Source organism: Canis lupus, chromosome 11, assembly GCF_011100685.1.
Source record: "Canis lupus familiaris isolate Mischka breed German Shepherd chromosome 11, alternate assembly UU_Cfam_GSD_1.0, whole genome shotgun sequence".
In the NCBI taxonomy this organism is placed as follows: Eukaryota; Metazoa; Chordata; class Mammalia; order Carnivora; family Canidae; genus Canis; species Canis lupus.
Genome location: NC_049232.1, coordinates 64,698,757 through 64,715,348, shown reverse-complemented (window position 1 = coordinate 64,715,348; position 16,592 = coordinate 64,698,757). Strand labels below are relative to the sequence as shown.

The 16,592-nt window shown below is 45.1% G+C and overlaps 1 protein-coding gene across 9 annotated transcripts in view; it reads left to right on the top strand.

Moving 5' to 3' along the window:
- EPB41L4B (erythrocyte membrane protein band 4.1 like 4B) overlaps positions 1-16,592 on the top strand; it is a 126,863-nt gene that overhangs the window by 89,961 nt on the left and 20,310 nt on the right. For 6 of the 9 annotated variants that reach the window (XR_005367134.1, XM_038553046.1, XM_038553051.1 and 3 more), the window contains exons 16-20: positions 1,499-1,719; positions 4,627-4,745; positions 10,204-10,329; positions 11,138-11,205; positions 14,156-14,254. Coding sequence is in view for 8 of the 9 variants with exons in the window: in XM_038553046.1 (XP_038408974.1) it covers positions 1,499-1,719; positions 4,627-4,745; positions 10,204-10,329; positions 11,138-11,205; positions 14,156-14,254 (633 nt within the window). In the remaining variant the exon portion in view is untranslated. The remainder of the gene's footprint in view (positions 1-1,498; positions 1,720-4,626; positions 4,746-10,203; positions 10,330-11,137; positions 11,206-14,155; positions 14,255-16,592) is intronic. The other 3 variants (XM_038553049.1, XM_038553052.1, XM_038553047.1) reach the window with 1 other exon arrangement.

Genomic DNA, 16,592 nt, shown 5'->3' with positions numbered 1-16,592 from the left:
CAGATCTCTGCTAGGGGACATCTTGCCCCTTGGGTGTTCATTCTCACACTCAGGGTAATTCAAGAGGAGCCCTAAGTAGGGAAGCCCCTAGAATCCTCTGAGGCTAAAGAGAATTTTGTCTCTCCTGAGACCTCACACTCTGTGTCTCTTTAGGACAGATAGTATTTTCAACATACATGAGAGACAGGAAAAGAATGCCAACGGGCTTTGGCATCCACATAGCTGTTGTCAAATTCCAGATGCACCGCTTCATGAATCCTTCTTCCCTCCCTTCCTCTCTCCCTTCCTCAAGAACTTATGGAGTACCTACTACTGTACCAAGCGAAGGTCTCGACATCCATAAAGTGGCATCATTTAATGTGAGATGGCTAGTACACTCCCTGGGACGGAGCAAGCCGTAGGTACACAGTTGGGAGAAAGGATGATTTTCAGGCCTGGAAATGCACCCAGCATCACCTGACCCACCTCCTGTCGCAGAGGAGGAAACCGAAGCCCAGAGCAACTGCCCCAGGTTCCTGCACAAGGTTGGGACAGAACTAACACTAGAGCCCAGGCCTTTCAACTTCCACTCGGTGCACCTTTTGCTGCCCCTGTTACGGGCTGCGTGGGGAAGCTGGACACCCTTGCGTACGTTCCGTGGTGGGGAGGTGAGGCTGGCCTGTGAGCCCGAGAAGCCGAGTCACGCCCGATTCCACACCCTTACACACACGCACACGGTGTGAACCTGTCCTGAGCCCTGGCTCCGGAGGCGGCCCGGGGCATAAGCTCGGCGCCCTGGCTACGGCTCTGCGGCCTGTGGGCTGCACGGGACAGTGGAGGCAGGAGGAACGGGGTCTGTTTCAGGAGTCTAAGCCGGCGATGACCGATGACATGGGCTCCCTCTAGGGTGGTTGTGGTGGAAACGGAGAGAACAAGTGGAATCGTACCCTTAGCAGGTGTCTTCTGTGCGGTGGGGGGTCAAGACTTCTGTGTGCGTCATGATCTTGGCCCGGGATGGCTAACAGATTACTTGCTAATATTGCTTTTTATTTCCTCCGCCCACTTAAGGGATGTCTTTCCTTGAAGTTATTTGGCTTCAAATTCAGCATTGAGTTAAGGTGCAGGGTCTCTGATATACGCAAATGTCCACCTTCTACTTTGAGCGCGGTGTCACCATCGTGTCCTGTTTCACGCAAACCCCACAGATCTGGTGGGTGAGCCCGTTTCTCTCGGTTGTGAAGGGCCAGAGAACGTCTTTGAAAGTACGCAGGGGACAGCCCAGGTGGCTCAGCGGTTTAGCGCCACCTTCGGCCCAGGGTGTGATCCTGGGGCCCCGGGATCGAGTCCCAAGTCGGGCTCCCTGCATGGAGCCTGCTTCTCCCTCTGCCTGTGTCTCTGCCTCTCTCTCTCTCTCTGTGCGTCTCATGAATAAACAAATAAAATCTTAAAAAAAAAAAAAACGCACGGGAATGTCAAGACACTTTCCTTTTCTAAATCCTGACTTTGACACCCTCCACAGCTTCCCGCTCCCTTCCCCAGGGCTCAGCAGCTCCGACCGGCTGCCCTTCGGCATCGAGGAGAACGGAGGCACTGCCCGGGCCTCGGCCAGACACCACCACCATCACCACCAGCACCAGCATCAGCACCACCCCAGCTACGGCCTCTCGCTGACGCTGGACAACAAGGAGGGGCCTGCGAGGTCTCCCAACTCCTGCAGCAAATCCCTTACGAGTAAGTCCAGTAAGTTGGGGAGGGGAGGGTGAAGGGAAGGGAGGGATGCTGCAGGGAATGGACAGCTTCCCTAGAGCCCCAAGACCTTCCAGAGCAGCGCAGAAAGGCAGTCACGTCAGAGCTGGGTTGCCAGGCCTGGGCCAGAGCAGACAAGAGCCTTGTGCATTTGGGGCGTCTGGGGGGCTCAAAGGTTGAGCGTCTGCCTTGGGCTCAGGGCGTGATCCTGGAGTCCTGGGATCGAGTCCCATGTCAGGCTCCCTGCAGGGAGCCTGCTTCTCCCTCTGCCTGTGTTTCTGCCTCCCTCTCTCTCTCTCTCTCTGTCTCTTGTGAATAAGTAAATAAAATCTTTAAAAAAAAAAAAAAAAGAGCCTTGTGCGTTTAAGCAGGAGCAACTGAGGGATCGTGGTTTACCAGTAAACTTTAATTTAATTCCACTGTCGCAATTCCGTCTCCACCGCACACCTTAGCAGTTCCTACTTCCACTGGCTCAAGTAATAGGAAGAGGAGGGGGGGCCAGGAGGCTGGAATCTCTGCTTTTCCTGGTGACAGGACAACCTATTCTGTCCCATTTCGGACATCCCTCTTCTGTGAGCAAGGTGATGCCAGGGAGGACCAGGTGTGCACCCTTTCAGATCCCAGTGAGAGAGGTTGTGGAAATGGGAGAGTAGGCAGCTGGAAACATTTTAGCAATAGGATAGAGTGATTTTTATATCCTTTAAAACTAATTTAAAAATGGGCTTGGGTTTTGTATGATTTTATTTTTCTAGAAGCTCGCTTTTCTTATGCTTTATTATCAAAGAGTTATCAGTGACAGACCAGAGGGGGAAGAGCTGGTCCTTTTTTTTTTTTTAAGATTTTTTATTTATTTATTTATTCATGAGAGACACAGAGAGGCAGAGACCCAGACAGAGGGAGAAGCAGGCTCCATGCAGGGAGCCGGATGCGGAACTCGATCCCGGGAGTCCGGGATCACACCCTGAGCCGAAGGCAGACGCGCTTAAGCGCTGAGCCACCCAGGCATCCCAAGCTGGTTCTTTATCACATATGATGTGCAAGAACATTGAGCCAGAGGCAGGGATCAAGACACTTCGATTCTGGTTTTCATTATTGAGCTGTGTTCCCTCTTGTACCCTCAGTTTTCTCATCTATGAGATGGGGGAGAGGGTATCTGGTGGATGGCCATGGACTCTTCCAGCTCTGACATCTCATGAGTCTGGGTGGTGAAATGGTGAGCTGATGAGGAGGCTTCAACCGTAGACCACAGGGAACAGTTCTGGGTTGGCTGAGTCCGAAACGGAAATTTATCATTCACGTGGTGTTGGTGAATCAGAACTCTGCACCCCCATCGCTATGCACACTGCCTCATCTAGGCCGTGCCTCATCTTTTTGTATCCGGGTATCTGTCACAGCCCCTACGGGGCACCTCCTCCAACGCAGTCTCCATCTTATAGCTGCCAGAGTGAGAGCTCTGACCAAATGCCTTAAGACCTTTCAGCGGTGGGGCATCCAGGTGGCTCAGTGGTTGAGCATCTGCCTTTGGCTCAGGTCATGATCCCAGGGTCCTGGGATCGAGTCCCGCATCCCTGCAGGGAGCCTGCTTCTCCCTCTGCCTGTGTCTCTGCCTGTGTCTCTGTGTCTTTCATGAATAAATAAGTAAAATCTTAAAAATAAAAAGGGGGGGGCCTTTCAATGGTATGTCACTGTCCTGAGATCAAGCCCACCCTTCTGGGCATGGCCACACGCAGACCTTCCCCGCCTGGCCCCTGCCGAGGCCTTTGGTCTTCCCCGAGTCTTCACTACAGTCTAGCCACACAAAACTACTCCCCTCTCCCCAATTACTGTGCTGTGTTCTAGCACTATCCTTTGCACCTGCTGTTCCCTCTGCCTGGAAGGCTTTTCTCTACCCTAGTGAACGCCCACACATTTCTTCAGGAACCAACTCAAATGTCGTGGGTGAAACTTTCTCTAACACGCCTTTCTGGTTCCCGGCATTGGAGCACCTTCCCTTTTGGCCCTCTAGCAACTACATAACCTTTGATGTCTGCACATGTCTCTGTCTCCCCCAGTAGACTAGAACTATGCCTCGTTTATCTTTTGATTCCAGCTGCCCCAATCCCAATTGCAAATGATACTTGGCCCAAGCTTTAATATGTAATGAATACTTAATAATTAATAAAAACTTCTCTGTATAAATGGGTAAATACTACCCAGTGGAAAGAGTGGTGGCAAACTAATCCAAACTAGTACAGAAATCAAAAATCAATGAGTTTGGTCTTAGAAACATAACACAGTTTTCAAGGGCACCTTCTTCCTACGCCTGTTAGCCCAAACACTCATCTTTCTAATTTGCGTAGCGTTTTCTCGTTAATAATGCATTTGTAGGGGGATCCCTGGGTGGCGCAGTGGTTTGGCGCCTGCCTTTGGCCCAGGGCGCGATCCTGGAGACCCGGGATCGAATCCCACGTCGGGCTCCCGGTGCATGGAGCCTGCTTCTCCCTCTGCCTGTGTCTCTGCCTCTCTCTGCCTCTCTCTCTCTCTCTCTGACTATCATAAATAAATAAAAATTAAAAAAAAAATAATAATGCATTTGTAGTTAAATGACCTCACCTCATATTCACAGCAGCCCTGTGGGGGATGTAGTTTTATTTTCATGTGAAAATGGCCCAGAGGCTCAGAGACATGAAGTGACTTGCCCAAGGCCACCCAGCTCGTCTGTGGGGGAGGTAGGCTTTGAAGCCTTGATTTTGGCTGTTTTCACAGCGCATCAGCTGGTGCGTATTCAGGGAATCGGAGGGGAGTGGAGAAGGCAGGCAGAAATGTGCTGGGGGGTCAGGGTCAGCATCTTTTATCACGTCTCTCTCTCTGTCCTTTCCACCTTTTCTTCTTCATCACCACCCCCCCTCCCGCCACTTGTAGAACTGAGTCCAGGAGCACCTGCCCTGTTCAGCGAGGCTGCCGCCCATCTGAAGAAGCTGGAACTGGAAACCGTGAAGGCTGCTGGCCCCTGGCCTGCTCTGCACATCAACATAAATAAGGTACCGGGGACCAGGGCTGGCTGATGAGCCTGGATCTGGGGACCGTGTCAAACCTCTCCTTATTCCCCTGCCCCACCTCCTAGATTACATGCCTTTGTCTTGGAGGGATCTCTACTCAATTTTTCCTAACATTTCTGCTCAGTCTCCTAAAAGCAGAATTTCACTTACACTCTTTTTGGCTGAATTACAGCGCTGGGAATTGCCCTTGGTGCTGAGTCTGACAGGCTGGATCTGCTAGTGACCTCTCCTCCTTGACCTCAGTGAGGAGGCGCCCACGTTTACCTCTTTCTGTCTTTACCCGTCTGTATTGGTCTGCTCAGGTTGCTATAACAAAATACCATAGACAGGGTGGTTTAAACAATAGACATTTATTTTTCATTGTTCTGGAGGCTGGAAAGGCCAAGATCCAGGTGTCAACCACTTTGATTCCCTGGGAAGGGCTCTCCTCTTACCTTGCAGATGGCTGCCTTCTCATTGTGTCCTCACCTGCAAAGAGAGCTCAATTTTTCTTTCTTCCTTTTTAAAAGATTTTATTCCTAAGTAATCTCTGTACCCAGGGTGGGGCTTGAACTCACAACCCTGAGATCAAGAGTTGCATTTCTACTGACTGAGCCAGCCAGATCTCTTTTCGTCCTCTTATAAAGCCACTAATCCTATGACGAGGGCCCCATCCCATGACCTTATCTAAATCTGTTCACTTCCCAAGGGCCCCATCTCCAAATGCCATCCTATGTGGGGTAAGGCTTCAACATATGATTTCAGGGGAGACACAGCACCCTCTCTCTCTCTCCCTGACAGCACCTGGCATAGTAGGTGTTCAATAACTGTTTGCAAATGGAAAGAAGGGAAGGATTGAAGGAGGGAGGGAAGGAGAGAAGAAGAGAGAAAAAGATGCTGGGAGCAAAACTCTCCTTTGGCTAGACCTGTTCTTATATCCAAATGAACAGCCTTATGAAAGCCAAAGTTTATCCTACAACTGGAGAATGTCAGTACAGGATTCAACGTATGATTTAGTTCAACTTTCTTACCACCTGAGATCAGAGGAAGGGAAATTACTTTCTCAAGGTCCCACAGCTGGGGCTGAATCAGTGCGTCCCTCACTCCCGGTCCAGTGCCTCTGCACTTCAACATGCCTCTTCGTTTGCACACCAGGGTTTCTCAGCTTTGACACGGCTGACATTTTGGGCTGTGCTTGTTGCGGAGGAACTGTCCTGTGCATTGTAGAATGTTTGATGACATCCCTGGATTTCACCCGCTAAATCTCCATCAGGCTTGACAACCAACCTTGTCTCCAGACACTGTCACATGTCCCCTAAAGGGCAACATCATCCCTAGTTGGGAACCAGTGTTTTACACATATTTTAATTTTTAAAATCCCCAAAGCAGTGTCTTTCACTTGTGAATTGTTTCTTCCACTCTGATGCTTAGCTTTGCCCTTTTCTAAGAGGGCATAGGAAGTCGGAAGATCTGGCCCAGGAAGCTCTACCTCCTTATGCACGCTGGTGAGCATGGAAAGGTTACACTTCCTCCCTGGGCTGTTTCCCCACCACAGCCAACCCTCTAGCCTACACCAGATTTCCAGGATTTCTCAGAGCACCGTCATTTCCTTTCATTCCCTCAAAGGGCAGCCTAAAGTCCCTTTGACAACATCAATGGCCCGCTCACCCTCTTTCTCTTCTATACCTACGTCCCTGATGGCCAGCTGGAAAGAAGCCCTCCTGTAAAATAGCACTGACATTCACTCAATCCATGAATGCTTATTGAGCAGATCTATACTAGGTGCTAGGGAACCAACCCAGTGTCTCACATACCCCCTGCACTGATCTTCTTTCTCTTAGTCTGTTTTCAAACTTTTGTTCTGCAATCCATACAATAAATGGTTTCAACAGGCTTACCTAGAGTTTGGCAGAAACCAAAACTATTTTTGCAAGGAAATAAGCAGAAAGCAAGCAGCAGATTGCTCACAAGCTCTATGTAATTTGTAGTTGCCATGAATATCGGTGGGCCATCAATAGTAGTGGCTTGCTCTGGGTTAAGGTATATCTGAGACAACTGTGGGTTACTGAGCATTTTTTCTCCTTCTCTTGAAGAGATACATCAGTGAGCAAGTGGGCTAAAGTGATGTCAGATAACTTTGAGTTTGTCCTAACACATAGACAAAGGATGTTACTTCATGCTACAATTCTTTCTCCTTAATCAAACATTCTGTGCAACAGAGCTCACAATTTTTTGTGACATCACAGTTGGCAACCAATGGCTTCAATGGCTTTCAGGGTTTTTTTTCCAGTCTCAAGGATCAAGAATCCTCTGATTCTTCAAAGATTTGGTAAGTTCCTGTTCTCGATTTGGTGGTGAGGAGACCTTTCCGTTGCCTATGTCCAAAGTTGTGCCCGAAATTATCAGAGGAATTTAAATCTCACCAGATTTCAGTGTATAAACAATTTTATAAACAACTAAAAAATGCATCTGATCATTTCTTTATCCCCAAATGACTTCCCCAAACAGATGGACTGTTTCCAAATGTAATCATCTCAAAGCCCACTTGTCATTCATTTGTATGTTTTAAAATCTGTATTTCAATATTGAATGATAAAGCATCTTTTCACAATTCAAATTGAATGCAAAACACAACACGTGGTCATGCAAAAGAGAGAAAGCAGCACATACTTGGAACCATCCTTCAGGCTAGAATGATGGACTCCTTGTAATCCAGATGTTTATCTCCTAGAGATGCCTTTGATGCAAACATATTTATATAGAATGATAGTCAGATTTTCCAAGTTTTATATTGATCCTCACCTGAATCCATTCATAGAGCTGACCAATAGCTCCTGCTTCGTCAGATAGAACAAGCCAGCTTTGATTTTATATCCAAAAAAGCAGTTTAAAAGGATTAAATGCAAAGGGAGAACCAATGCTGAATTCTCATTCTTTTCTCATTTTAGCAGCATTCACTTTTTCTAAAATAGATCTTCGGTCATTACCATCAGTATAACTATATCCCCTTAAGCAATTGTCAAAAACCTCAAGTGGGCTTTAGAGCCAATTTAATTCTTATATTCCAGCATATCATTCCAGAAAATTAAATCTAATTAAAAAATTAACTCTTCACACCCCAGTGAAAACACCCATGCTCGTGTTAAACAATTATCTTCACGTGGCAGGATTTCCAAACGTAAGATAAATTATCCTAGAGCTCTACTATCAGGCTCATTTTTCAAGATAAATAGGTGGCTTGTTTTCAGGGGGATGCTGAGTCTTTTAGGATAATGATTCCAATCAAAGAGGCTGTTCTCTTTATACCCAATGCGATGGCTTAGGATTATTAGTAGTCTCATATCTGATGTTCTTTCAGTTGTGTTTTCTTTTCCAAACAAAGAATTTAACATAAGAGTACCATTCCTATCTTGTTTTTTTTCTCATTTGCTTATCACAATATTCTTATGATGAAAGAAACTGAGATTCGGGGAGGTTAAGGGGATCCAGTATGGCTGAGTGGTCAAGATCTGTAGCCTTGGAGTCTCCCGATCCTGAGGGTGAATCGTGGCTCTTCTGTGTCCTTTCTGTGTGACCTTGGGCCAGTGACTTACCATCTCTCTGCTTTGTTTTTGTCATTCTATAAAATAGCAATAATGATCATATCTACCTTCAAATGAGATGGTTCAATGAGAGGAGCCCCTGAAATGTCCTTAGTCAGTGGCTGCCCCACAATAAGCTCTCCGTAAATATGAGCTTCTGGTATTGTTTTTCTTTTCATCCTCATCGTCATCATCATTTTTGTTTTATGGTGCCAGGGAGGGAGAGAGCTGAGATTAAAATCCAGCTCTTCTGTCTCTGCTGATCTTGCTGTTACATGAAATTGCTTCGTTCTACTTGTTACACCAAATGCTCCTCAATGCATTTGGAGGTCCCGCTGGGAGACTGCCTTCTGTGCTCTCTTTTCTTTATTAAGTGATGTCAACCAGCCAATTGCCCTATACTTCCTCTAGGGCTTTCATAACGCTCCTGCTATGTGTACCAAGGTACTCAACTGGACTTTTGAATTAGCAAATGGGATTAATTTAGGAACTCACAGGATTTGAGGCCCTTAGAACATTTTGCTCTTGCACTGTACTAACATGCCACCTTGAGTTCTGCTATCACTAAGTTGACTTTTAGCAATCATACAGTCTTGTACCTTTCTTACTAAACACATCTTTTTTGATAGTAACTATATATCATTATCATCTTCTTTAGTAGGTATTTATTAAGCACCTGCTGTGTACGAAGCACCACATTAGCATTGGGATATGCAGTGACCACAATAGGCATGGCTGACATTAAGGTTTTATTCCCAGTGTGGTGTGTGTACCATCAAAGATGATTTCAGGTTATACACATAGATGAGTATTTTTTTAATAGTTGTTAATTATCATAATGTCTATTATAATAAATATAATAGTCACAAAGCCTATTATTTCAAAGATATTATTGTTTAGGACACACTTAAAAGAGGTAGTCTCAGGATAATCCACCTTAACTAGATCATATAAATGATAGGTACATGTTGGGGCACCTGGCTGGCTCAGTCTGTGCAGCATGTGATTCTTCATCTCAGGGTTGTGGGTTTGAGCCTCACATTGGGTGTAGAGATTACTTAAAAAAAATCTTTAAAAATAAAATGGGGGACACCTGGGCGGTCCAGTGGTTAAGCATCTGCCTTCAGCTCAGGGCATGATCCCTGAGTCCCGGGATCAAGTCCCACATTGGGCTCCCTGCATGGAGCCTGCTTCTCCCTCTGCCTGTGTCTCTGCCTCTCTGTCTGTGTGTGTCATGAATAAATAAATAAAATCTTTTTTAAAAAAATAAAAAATAAAATGGATTATAGGTACATGTTTAGTTAGTACCTAGAAAATGCCAAAATAGTGAAGGCAGGGTACCAGATTGCTGACATCTGAGACACTCTGCAATGAGGTGGCATAGATAGAAGTTTCTTGAGATTCGCAATTTGCAGCAAGATTTGCTGTAAGAATACCAATGACTAAAAAAAAAAAAAAAAAAAAGAATACCAATGACTATTTTGCAGTCTTTCCCCAACAAGTCACAGAATTGAGTCTTTCTGTGTAAGAGGTGGCAGTTATGGAGGGAACAGCCCTGTGTTAAGGGATGGAAAACTCGAACCTTGCGTCCTGGAGCTGCTGCTAGCTCTCGCTGCAGAACTCCGGAAGAGACTCTCCTGTTTGTCCCGTCACCCCGATGTCTGGCTCGGAGGTCCCCTAGTACATCCTCTCCCTGCTTCACAAGAGAATGAGAGCATGTGCTTGTGAATCCTTTGCAAAGAGTAGAAGCAGTGGCACCCATATAAAAAGTTGGGGGCACACTTGTGATAAGACCGTGTTATTTGCAGTTATGCTTGATGGAAAGGTTAATGTAGGTGTTTTCTTTCCTCTTTGTTGACAATCTGTCGTGTGTGTCTCAGGCTGAGGAAAAAAAAGTTTCTGAGAAGACTCTTCAGACCCCACTTTTGCCTTCCCCTGTAGCCGATCACGTGAAGTGCAACATTTTGAAAGCCCAGTTGGAGAACGCATCCCGAGTGAGTGCGCAGGTACGTGGAGCTGGTGCATTCCTTCAACTTCACGTCCCAGATTTGCTTCCTGCCCTTCAGAAGCAGGAGGCACTCTAGGCCTGAGATATGGTGTCTGACAGGGTCCAGCCAGGAGACAGGAGCCACACCTGTTATGTGAACAGAGATTTAAACACCGAGTTCTTCACTGGGAAAGTGTGCGGGCCAGCTCTGTAGGTTGTTGATGGGTTGAAGGCCACGGGCTGCTGCACTGACACCCCGTGTACCTTCATCAGGCCTCACTGGCCGAGTGGGTGTCCCCTCCTCCCCCACCATTCTTTGTGGGACTCACCAGAGGGAGGAGGACAAGGCTTCTATCAAAATCGTATGACGTAACTCCTCCCAGGCTCATTACACTGATATGAAAAGACAGATTCTAAATTCCTTTGTAAGCTGTAAGTGATATGTGAGCATGGAGCTGATTATTATTCTTGATCTACAATGTGAGGTGGGGGATTAAACTGTGGGTTTGACTTTTCCCACACTCTCCCTTTCCCATTCAAGCATGAGCTGGCACCTAGCAGGTGCTCAATAAATGTCTGAATGCAAGCATTGATTGCCTTTGAGTGATTAAGTGTTAATCCCCGTGATGGGGAGTGACTCACGAAAACATTTTTTTCTTGACTTATATAAACACCGGAGAAAATTTGTTATTGACGGAGTACTCAGTGAACTACCTCTCTGAGCTACCTTCCCATTTCTGGGATCCTTCAAACGTTGGAGCCTTGAGAACAGTTTTGGCCCTTAGAAGATTTTCCCTTTTGACTAACCTGCCTGTTTTCTCTAACAGGTTGGGAAAGAGGAATCAACGTTTGTAAATATCAATAAGAAATCCAGTCTTCAGGATGCTAATGTAAGGTCTGTTGCTTCTTGTTTGACTGGGGAAACGATACTCTGTGCCATCAGTGTTATCCTCGAAACATGACTCACAAGGGCATTTGCTAATAAACTCAGAGAGGAAAAAAAAGAAAATTGCAAAGCATGTCAGTACGAAGAGATAGAAAAAGACTGGCTTAAAACAACTCAAGTCTCAAAAATGCTGCTTATTCTCGGTTTTCTTATTTCTAACCGCCGTGCTAACAAATAAATCACTTTGAGTTGCTTCTCAAGGATACAGATAAGACCTTGTCATTCCCCTGCTTGACATCCTTTCTTTAAAGACTCTGCTCTGCTTTCGGAGTGGAGTCCAGACTTCTCCACAGAGCACGGGAGACCCCTTCACACAGGGCTTTTGCTCTCTGTCGCCATTCAGTTCATCACTCTTCCCTTGGCCATTGATGTACTCTTTATCCTGAGCTCCTTTCTGGTACTAGAACCACACGTGTTCCTTTTTTTTTTTAAATAAAGGTTTTATTTAGAGACAGAGAGAGAGAGGCAGAGACACAGGCAGAGGGAGAAGCAGGCTCCATGTGGGGAGCCTGATGTGGGACTCGATCCCAGGTCCCCAGGATCACACCCTGGGCTGTAAGGTAGCGCTAAACCGCTGAGCCACCTGGGCTGCCCACCACACATGTTCCTTAAAGCTTCCAGGCCACTACCACTTTAAACCCAGAGGAAAACCTTCCTCTTCTGATCTCACAGAGAGCAGATGCCCTTCCCCTCTCACCCCAAGTAAGGAACAACCTGAAAATCATGGCAGTTCCTTGCCACCTTGGTGGTCTGCTAATACTGGCGGGGTATCACTACGGTAGAGTTTCCTAGAATGGGTCCAAGGGTCACTGCAGCAGTATTGCATTAAAAACACAGACCTTTAGGGGTGCCTGGGTGGCTCCATTGGTTAAGCCTCAGACTCTTGATTTTGGCTGGGTTGTGATCTCAGGGTCATGAGATTGAGCCCCATATCAGTCTCTGAGCTCTGTGGGGAGTTAGCTTGAGATTCTCTCTCTCCCTCTTCCCCCTCCCCCGTACCATGTGCATGTGTACTCTCTCTCTCTCTCAAATAAGTAAATAAATCTTAAACACACACACACACACACACACACACACACACACACACACACTCTTGGATCCTACCCCAGACCTTTCAGATGCTTTGGGGTGGGGTGGGGTGGGGTAGACAGGAACCAGAATTTCAGCAAGTACCCTGAGTGTTCCAGGAACTGCTACTCTGGGGAATTCTTGATGTTAAAAATAAAACTGATACTTTTCTATGTCACCTTTGATTCCTAATCTGTGTTCTCAGTATAAGGTTGTCTTACTCCAGCGAATGTACCCAGCTGCCTCCTGGAGTTTTCAAAATCTTAATTCATCCCTTCCCATCCTACCCCAGTAACCTATTTGTCAATCTTGGTTAATGGCATTATTACCTACCCATTTCCCAGATCTGATGCCTGGGAGTCCTTGACTTTCCTCTTTCATCCCCTCATGAAATTGGTCACATGTCTTGCTAATTCGATATTCGTATTTCCCCTCACATCTATCCTTTCCTCCTTCATGACCCTTATCCTTCATGACCCTTATCTACCACAAGCCTTCACCATCTCTCTGTCTGTATACCTACTACCACAGTCTCTAAAGATGCTCCCAGCATCTTTGAAGAGACTCCATCTCTTCACCAGTATTCTCTTCCTTGCTCTAAGGGCTTTTCCAGAAAGCAAGCCTGACTATGCCATTCCCTTGCCTAAAACCTTTAGTGACACCTTGACCTTCAGTGTAAACTCCTGAGTCTGAGGCCCCTCATGACCTGGTCCCTGCTTCCCCCTCTTGTGGAAATGCCTGGTTTCTCTTCTGAGACCTCACCCACAGGAGGTTCCAGCACCTTGCATTCTGTAGCTCTCTACTCTGTCTTCCTTGGAAGTCTTCCCTCCGTCTGCCTAAGTGTAAACTCCTCCATGAAGCTTTCCAGATGCCAACCATTCCACCCAAGTGAAGTTATGTGCTCCCCCGGTTGAGCGTGAGTTCTTCCAGGGACTACGTTCAGTTGACTCTAGGGTCCTAGCTTGAGGAAATCATGAACCTAAGCTATGGTGATTCCAGTTTCTCTATTTGCTCTTCTTTCACATGTTTATTCAACAAATATTGATTAGGCACTGGCCACATGCCCATCACCATATTAGACACTAAATAGAAGAGGAAATGAGGGCTCAGAATTGTTCAGTGACTTGCCAGAAGTTCCTTGTTGAGGACCTCAACTTCTTTTGATGTCCTTAGGTCCCAGAAGGTAATTTCTGATTTGTTAAATGAAATTAGTCAAAACTGCTACAAAAACACGTGAAAGCTTTTTCTTAAAAATCAATGTTTTGATTGAGCCCATTGGTTATCTGGCATATTTCCTTGAGGAAATATAGAAGTGAAACAATTTTTACCATTTTCACATATACACAAAATTAAAATGTTATAGAACAAGTCTTAAAGGCCTTCTGATTATGCATTTTTCACATTAAATACTGTGTTTATATTTAAAAAAATATATTCTGTGCTATATTTAAAATAACATAGCTACCAGATTACTTGGAAGTAAAAATGGGTTATCCACAGGCTTCTCTTTGCTCATTTTATTGGCAAAACCTGGGAATGAACCAAACCCTGGAGGTAGGTGTTTTGGGCAGGGAAGCTTTATGCTGTACCCCAATTACACTCAGTTCTTACTTGCTATATTTTCTTCCCTATGATTTTGGTTTTTGTTTTTGGATTTTCTATGACATATTTAAAAATTATATTTAATAAGTAGAGTGGAAAGGAGGAAAAATGGGTATGTTGACCATCAATGTTATTAAGGGTTTAAAATAACTGAGAAAGCAGTTCCTACAGCCAAAACTAGACCATAAACTTTTCTGTTGGTGATGTTCTGTTTTTGGTATGTGTCTAGAAGTCCTATTCCTATACGTGTGGAAACTACCCAACCAGCAATGGAAAAGCCGGAAATCAAGCCTCCCCGAGTGAGGAAGTTAACAAGACAATACAGTTTGTGAGTTCTGTACTGCAAGTTTGTCAATTATAATCACAAAGTTGATGCTATATTTTCTGTTATAAATGCTTCTTAGCGTCTCACACCATTTCCAAAGAGCCATCCCCCAAAATATAGTTTGTTTCCAATTTAGGTTATAATGGTACTAGACTTTTCTCCCTAAAAACATTACATGGTTGGCATATGTATTAATCATTGATTGCTGTGTAATGAATTACTCTGAAATTAGTGGTTTTAAATAGTCTGCATCTATTACCTCACAGTTTATGTGAGTTGGAAGTCTGGGCATGGCTTAGTTGGATCTGTTGTGTCAGGGTCCCTTAACATTCGAGGTGTGGGCAAAGGCTGTGGTCTCATCTGAAGGCTTATTCTTGCAGATTGGGACAGGATTTGGTTCTTGCCGGCTGTTGTCTGGAGGTCATCCTCAGTTCCTAGCCACGTAGACCTCTCTAGCTTTCCCCATCAGAGAAAGTACACAAGAAGAGCCAGAGAGAACTCTTGCAAGGCAAAAGTCACAGCCTTTTGTGACCTAATCACAATGACATCACATTATTTTTGCCATATTCTTTTTTTATTTTTTTATTTTACTTTTTATTTTTGCCATATTCTGTTCATAAGAAGCAAGTCACTAGGGCCAACCCATACTCAAGGGTCAGGGATTACACAGGGGCATGAAAACCAGGATGGGGAATCATGAGAAACTATATCGAAAGCTACCTCTATTCCATAATTGTGAAATGGTAGCATGGTCTGCAAAGAGAACCAAAACTAATCACTGAGCTGTATGAGATCTATGGGAGGAGTCATATCCCAAAGTATCCCAGAACCACCAGGGCCTGTCCAGTTTTGTTCGGATTAACAAAAATTTATTGGCTACCATTTGCACAGCGTTGTTTCAGGCTGTTCTAGGAAGAACAAAATGACTTTGACTGTTCCCATCTGAGGGGTCACAATTTATTGGAGGGAGAGACAGATTGTAAATAATTACAATCCAAAGAAGACAGGCAACTGCTGTAATAAGAGTAGTAGTATTGTAGTAAAAGTAGTAGTGCTAATCACAATGGTAGTTCCATTTCTTGACCTTGGTGTAGCACTCTGCTGGGTGTGTAATTGGTCAGAGGGTTGCAGGGATATCTTTGGTTGCTATGGAAACCATGCAGCTCTGGAGTCAGAAAGGCTTCTGGCAGAGTCCTGACTAGTTTATTGCTCTAAACTCTTAAAGAAATTACTTTTTCAGCCTCTCTTTCCTTGTCTGTAAAATGGGTGACATACCTAGCCCTGAGGAATTTGGTGAGGGTTGACATGGGGTAATGTGAGTACAGCCCATAGCAAGGGACCTGGCCAGAAGATGAGCTATCTCCCTTTCCTCTCTTCTCAAGGACATGAAAGCCTCTGAGAAAAGGTCAAGATTGGGGGGTACCCTGAGTGCAAAGTGTAGGCTGAGGAGGGTGACCTTGGATAAACAGCCATCTCGAGCCTGCCACCTGCACCTGATGAAAAGGAAGACACAGCCACCTCCCACATCATTAGCCTTAATAGAAACTCTGGACAGTTAGAGCAGCTGTATTTCCTAGGAAAGCCAAAATGAGTAATTCAAATAATTAAAGTCCTAATGGTTTCTGGGGGACAAATTAAACCATGAAAAAATCTGCTCCCTTGAGGATAAAGCTGTCAGGATTAGACTTTCCTTTTACATTTTGAAACTCCAAATGCTATTATCACCTATTTGGGATATGTAATCATGTTGGAAACAATGACTAATATGTGGCCTGGAAGGGAAGAAAATTTAACTCACTACAGTGGCTCTTTTAAATAAACCCTTTTCAAACCTCTAACTTCATATATGTATTTCTTAAGTTGCCCCAAAGTATTTTACTTCAAAAATCAAGGAATAGCAGCATTTTCTGCATTAGTAATGAAAGAAAAATTAATGGATGAGATTTTCCCAGGTTTAAGGTTTTGCACCATAAAAATAGTTCTTCAGTTGCTGACACTAGTCACCACGTATTTTCTCATCTCTTCCAGTCATAGATATTGATAAGTTAATAAACACAATGTCAAGGAATATAGATGGAAAAAACTCAGATTTCCCATTTTATTTTTTAAAAGATTTTATTTATTTATTTATGATAGACAGAGAGAGAAAGAGAGAGAGAGAGAGAGAGGCAGAGACACAGGCAGAGGGAGAAGCAGGCTCCATGCCAGAAGCCCAGTGGGGGACTCGATCCCGGGTCCAAGACTCCAAGATCACACCCTGGGCAAAGGCAGGCACCAAACCGCTGCGCCACCCAGGGATCCCTCTGCATTACTATTTTTGAAACACACACACACATACATA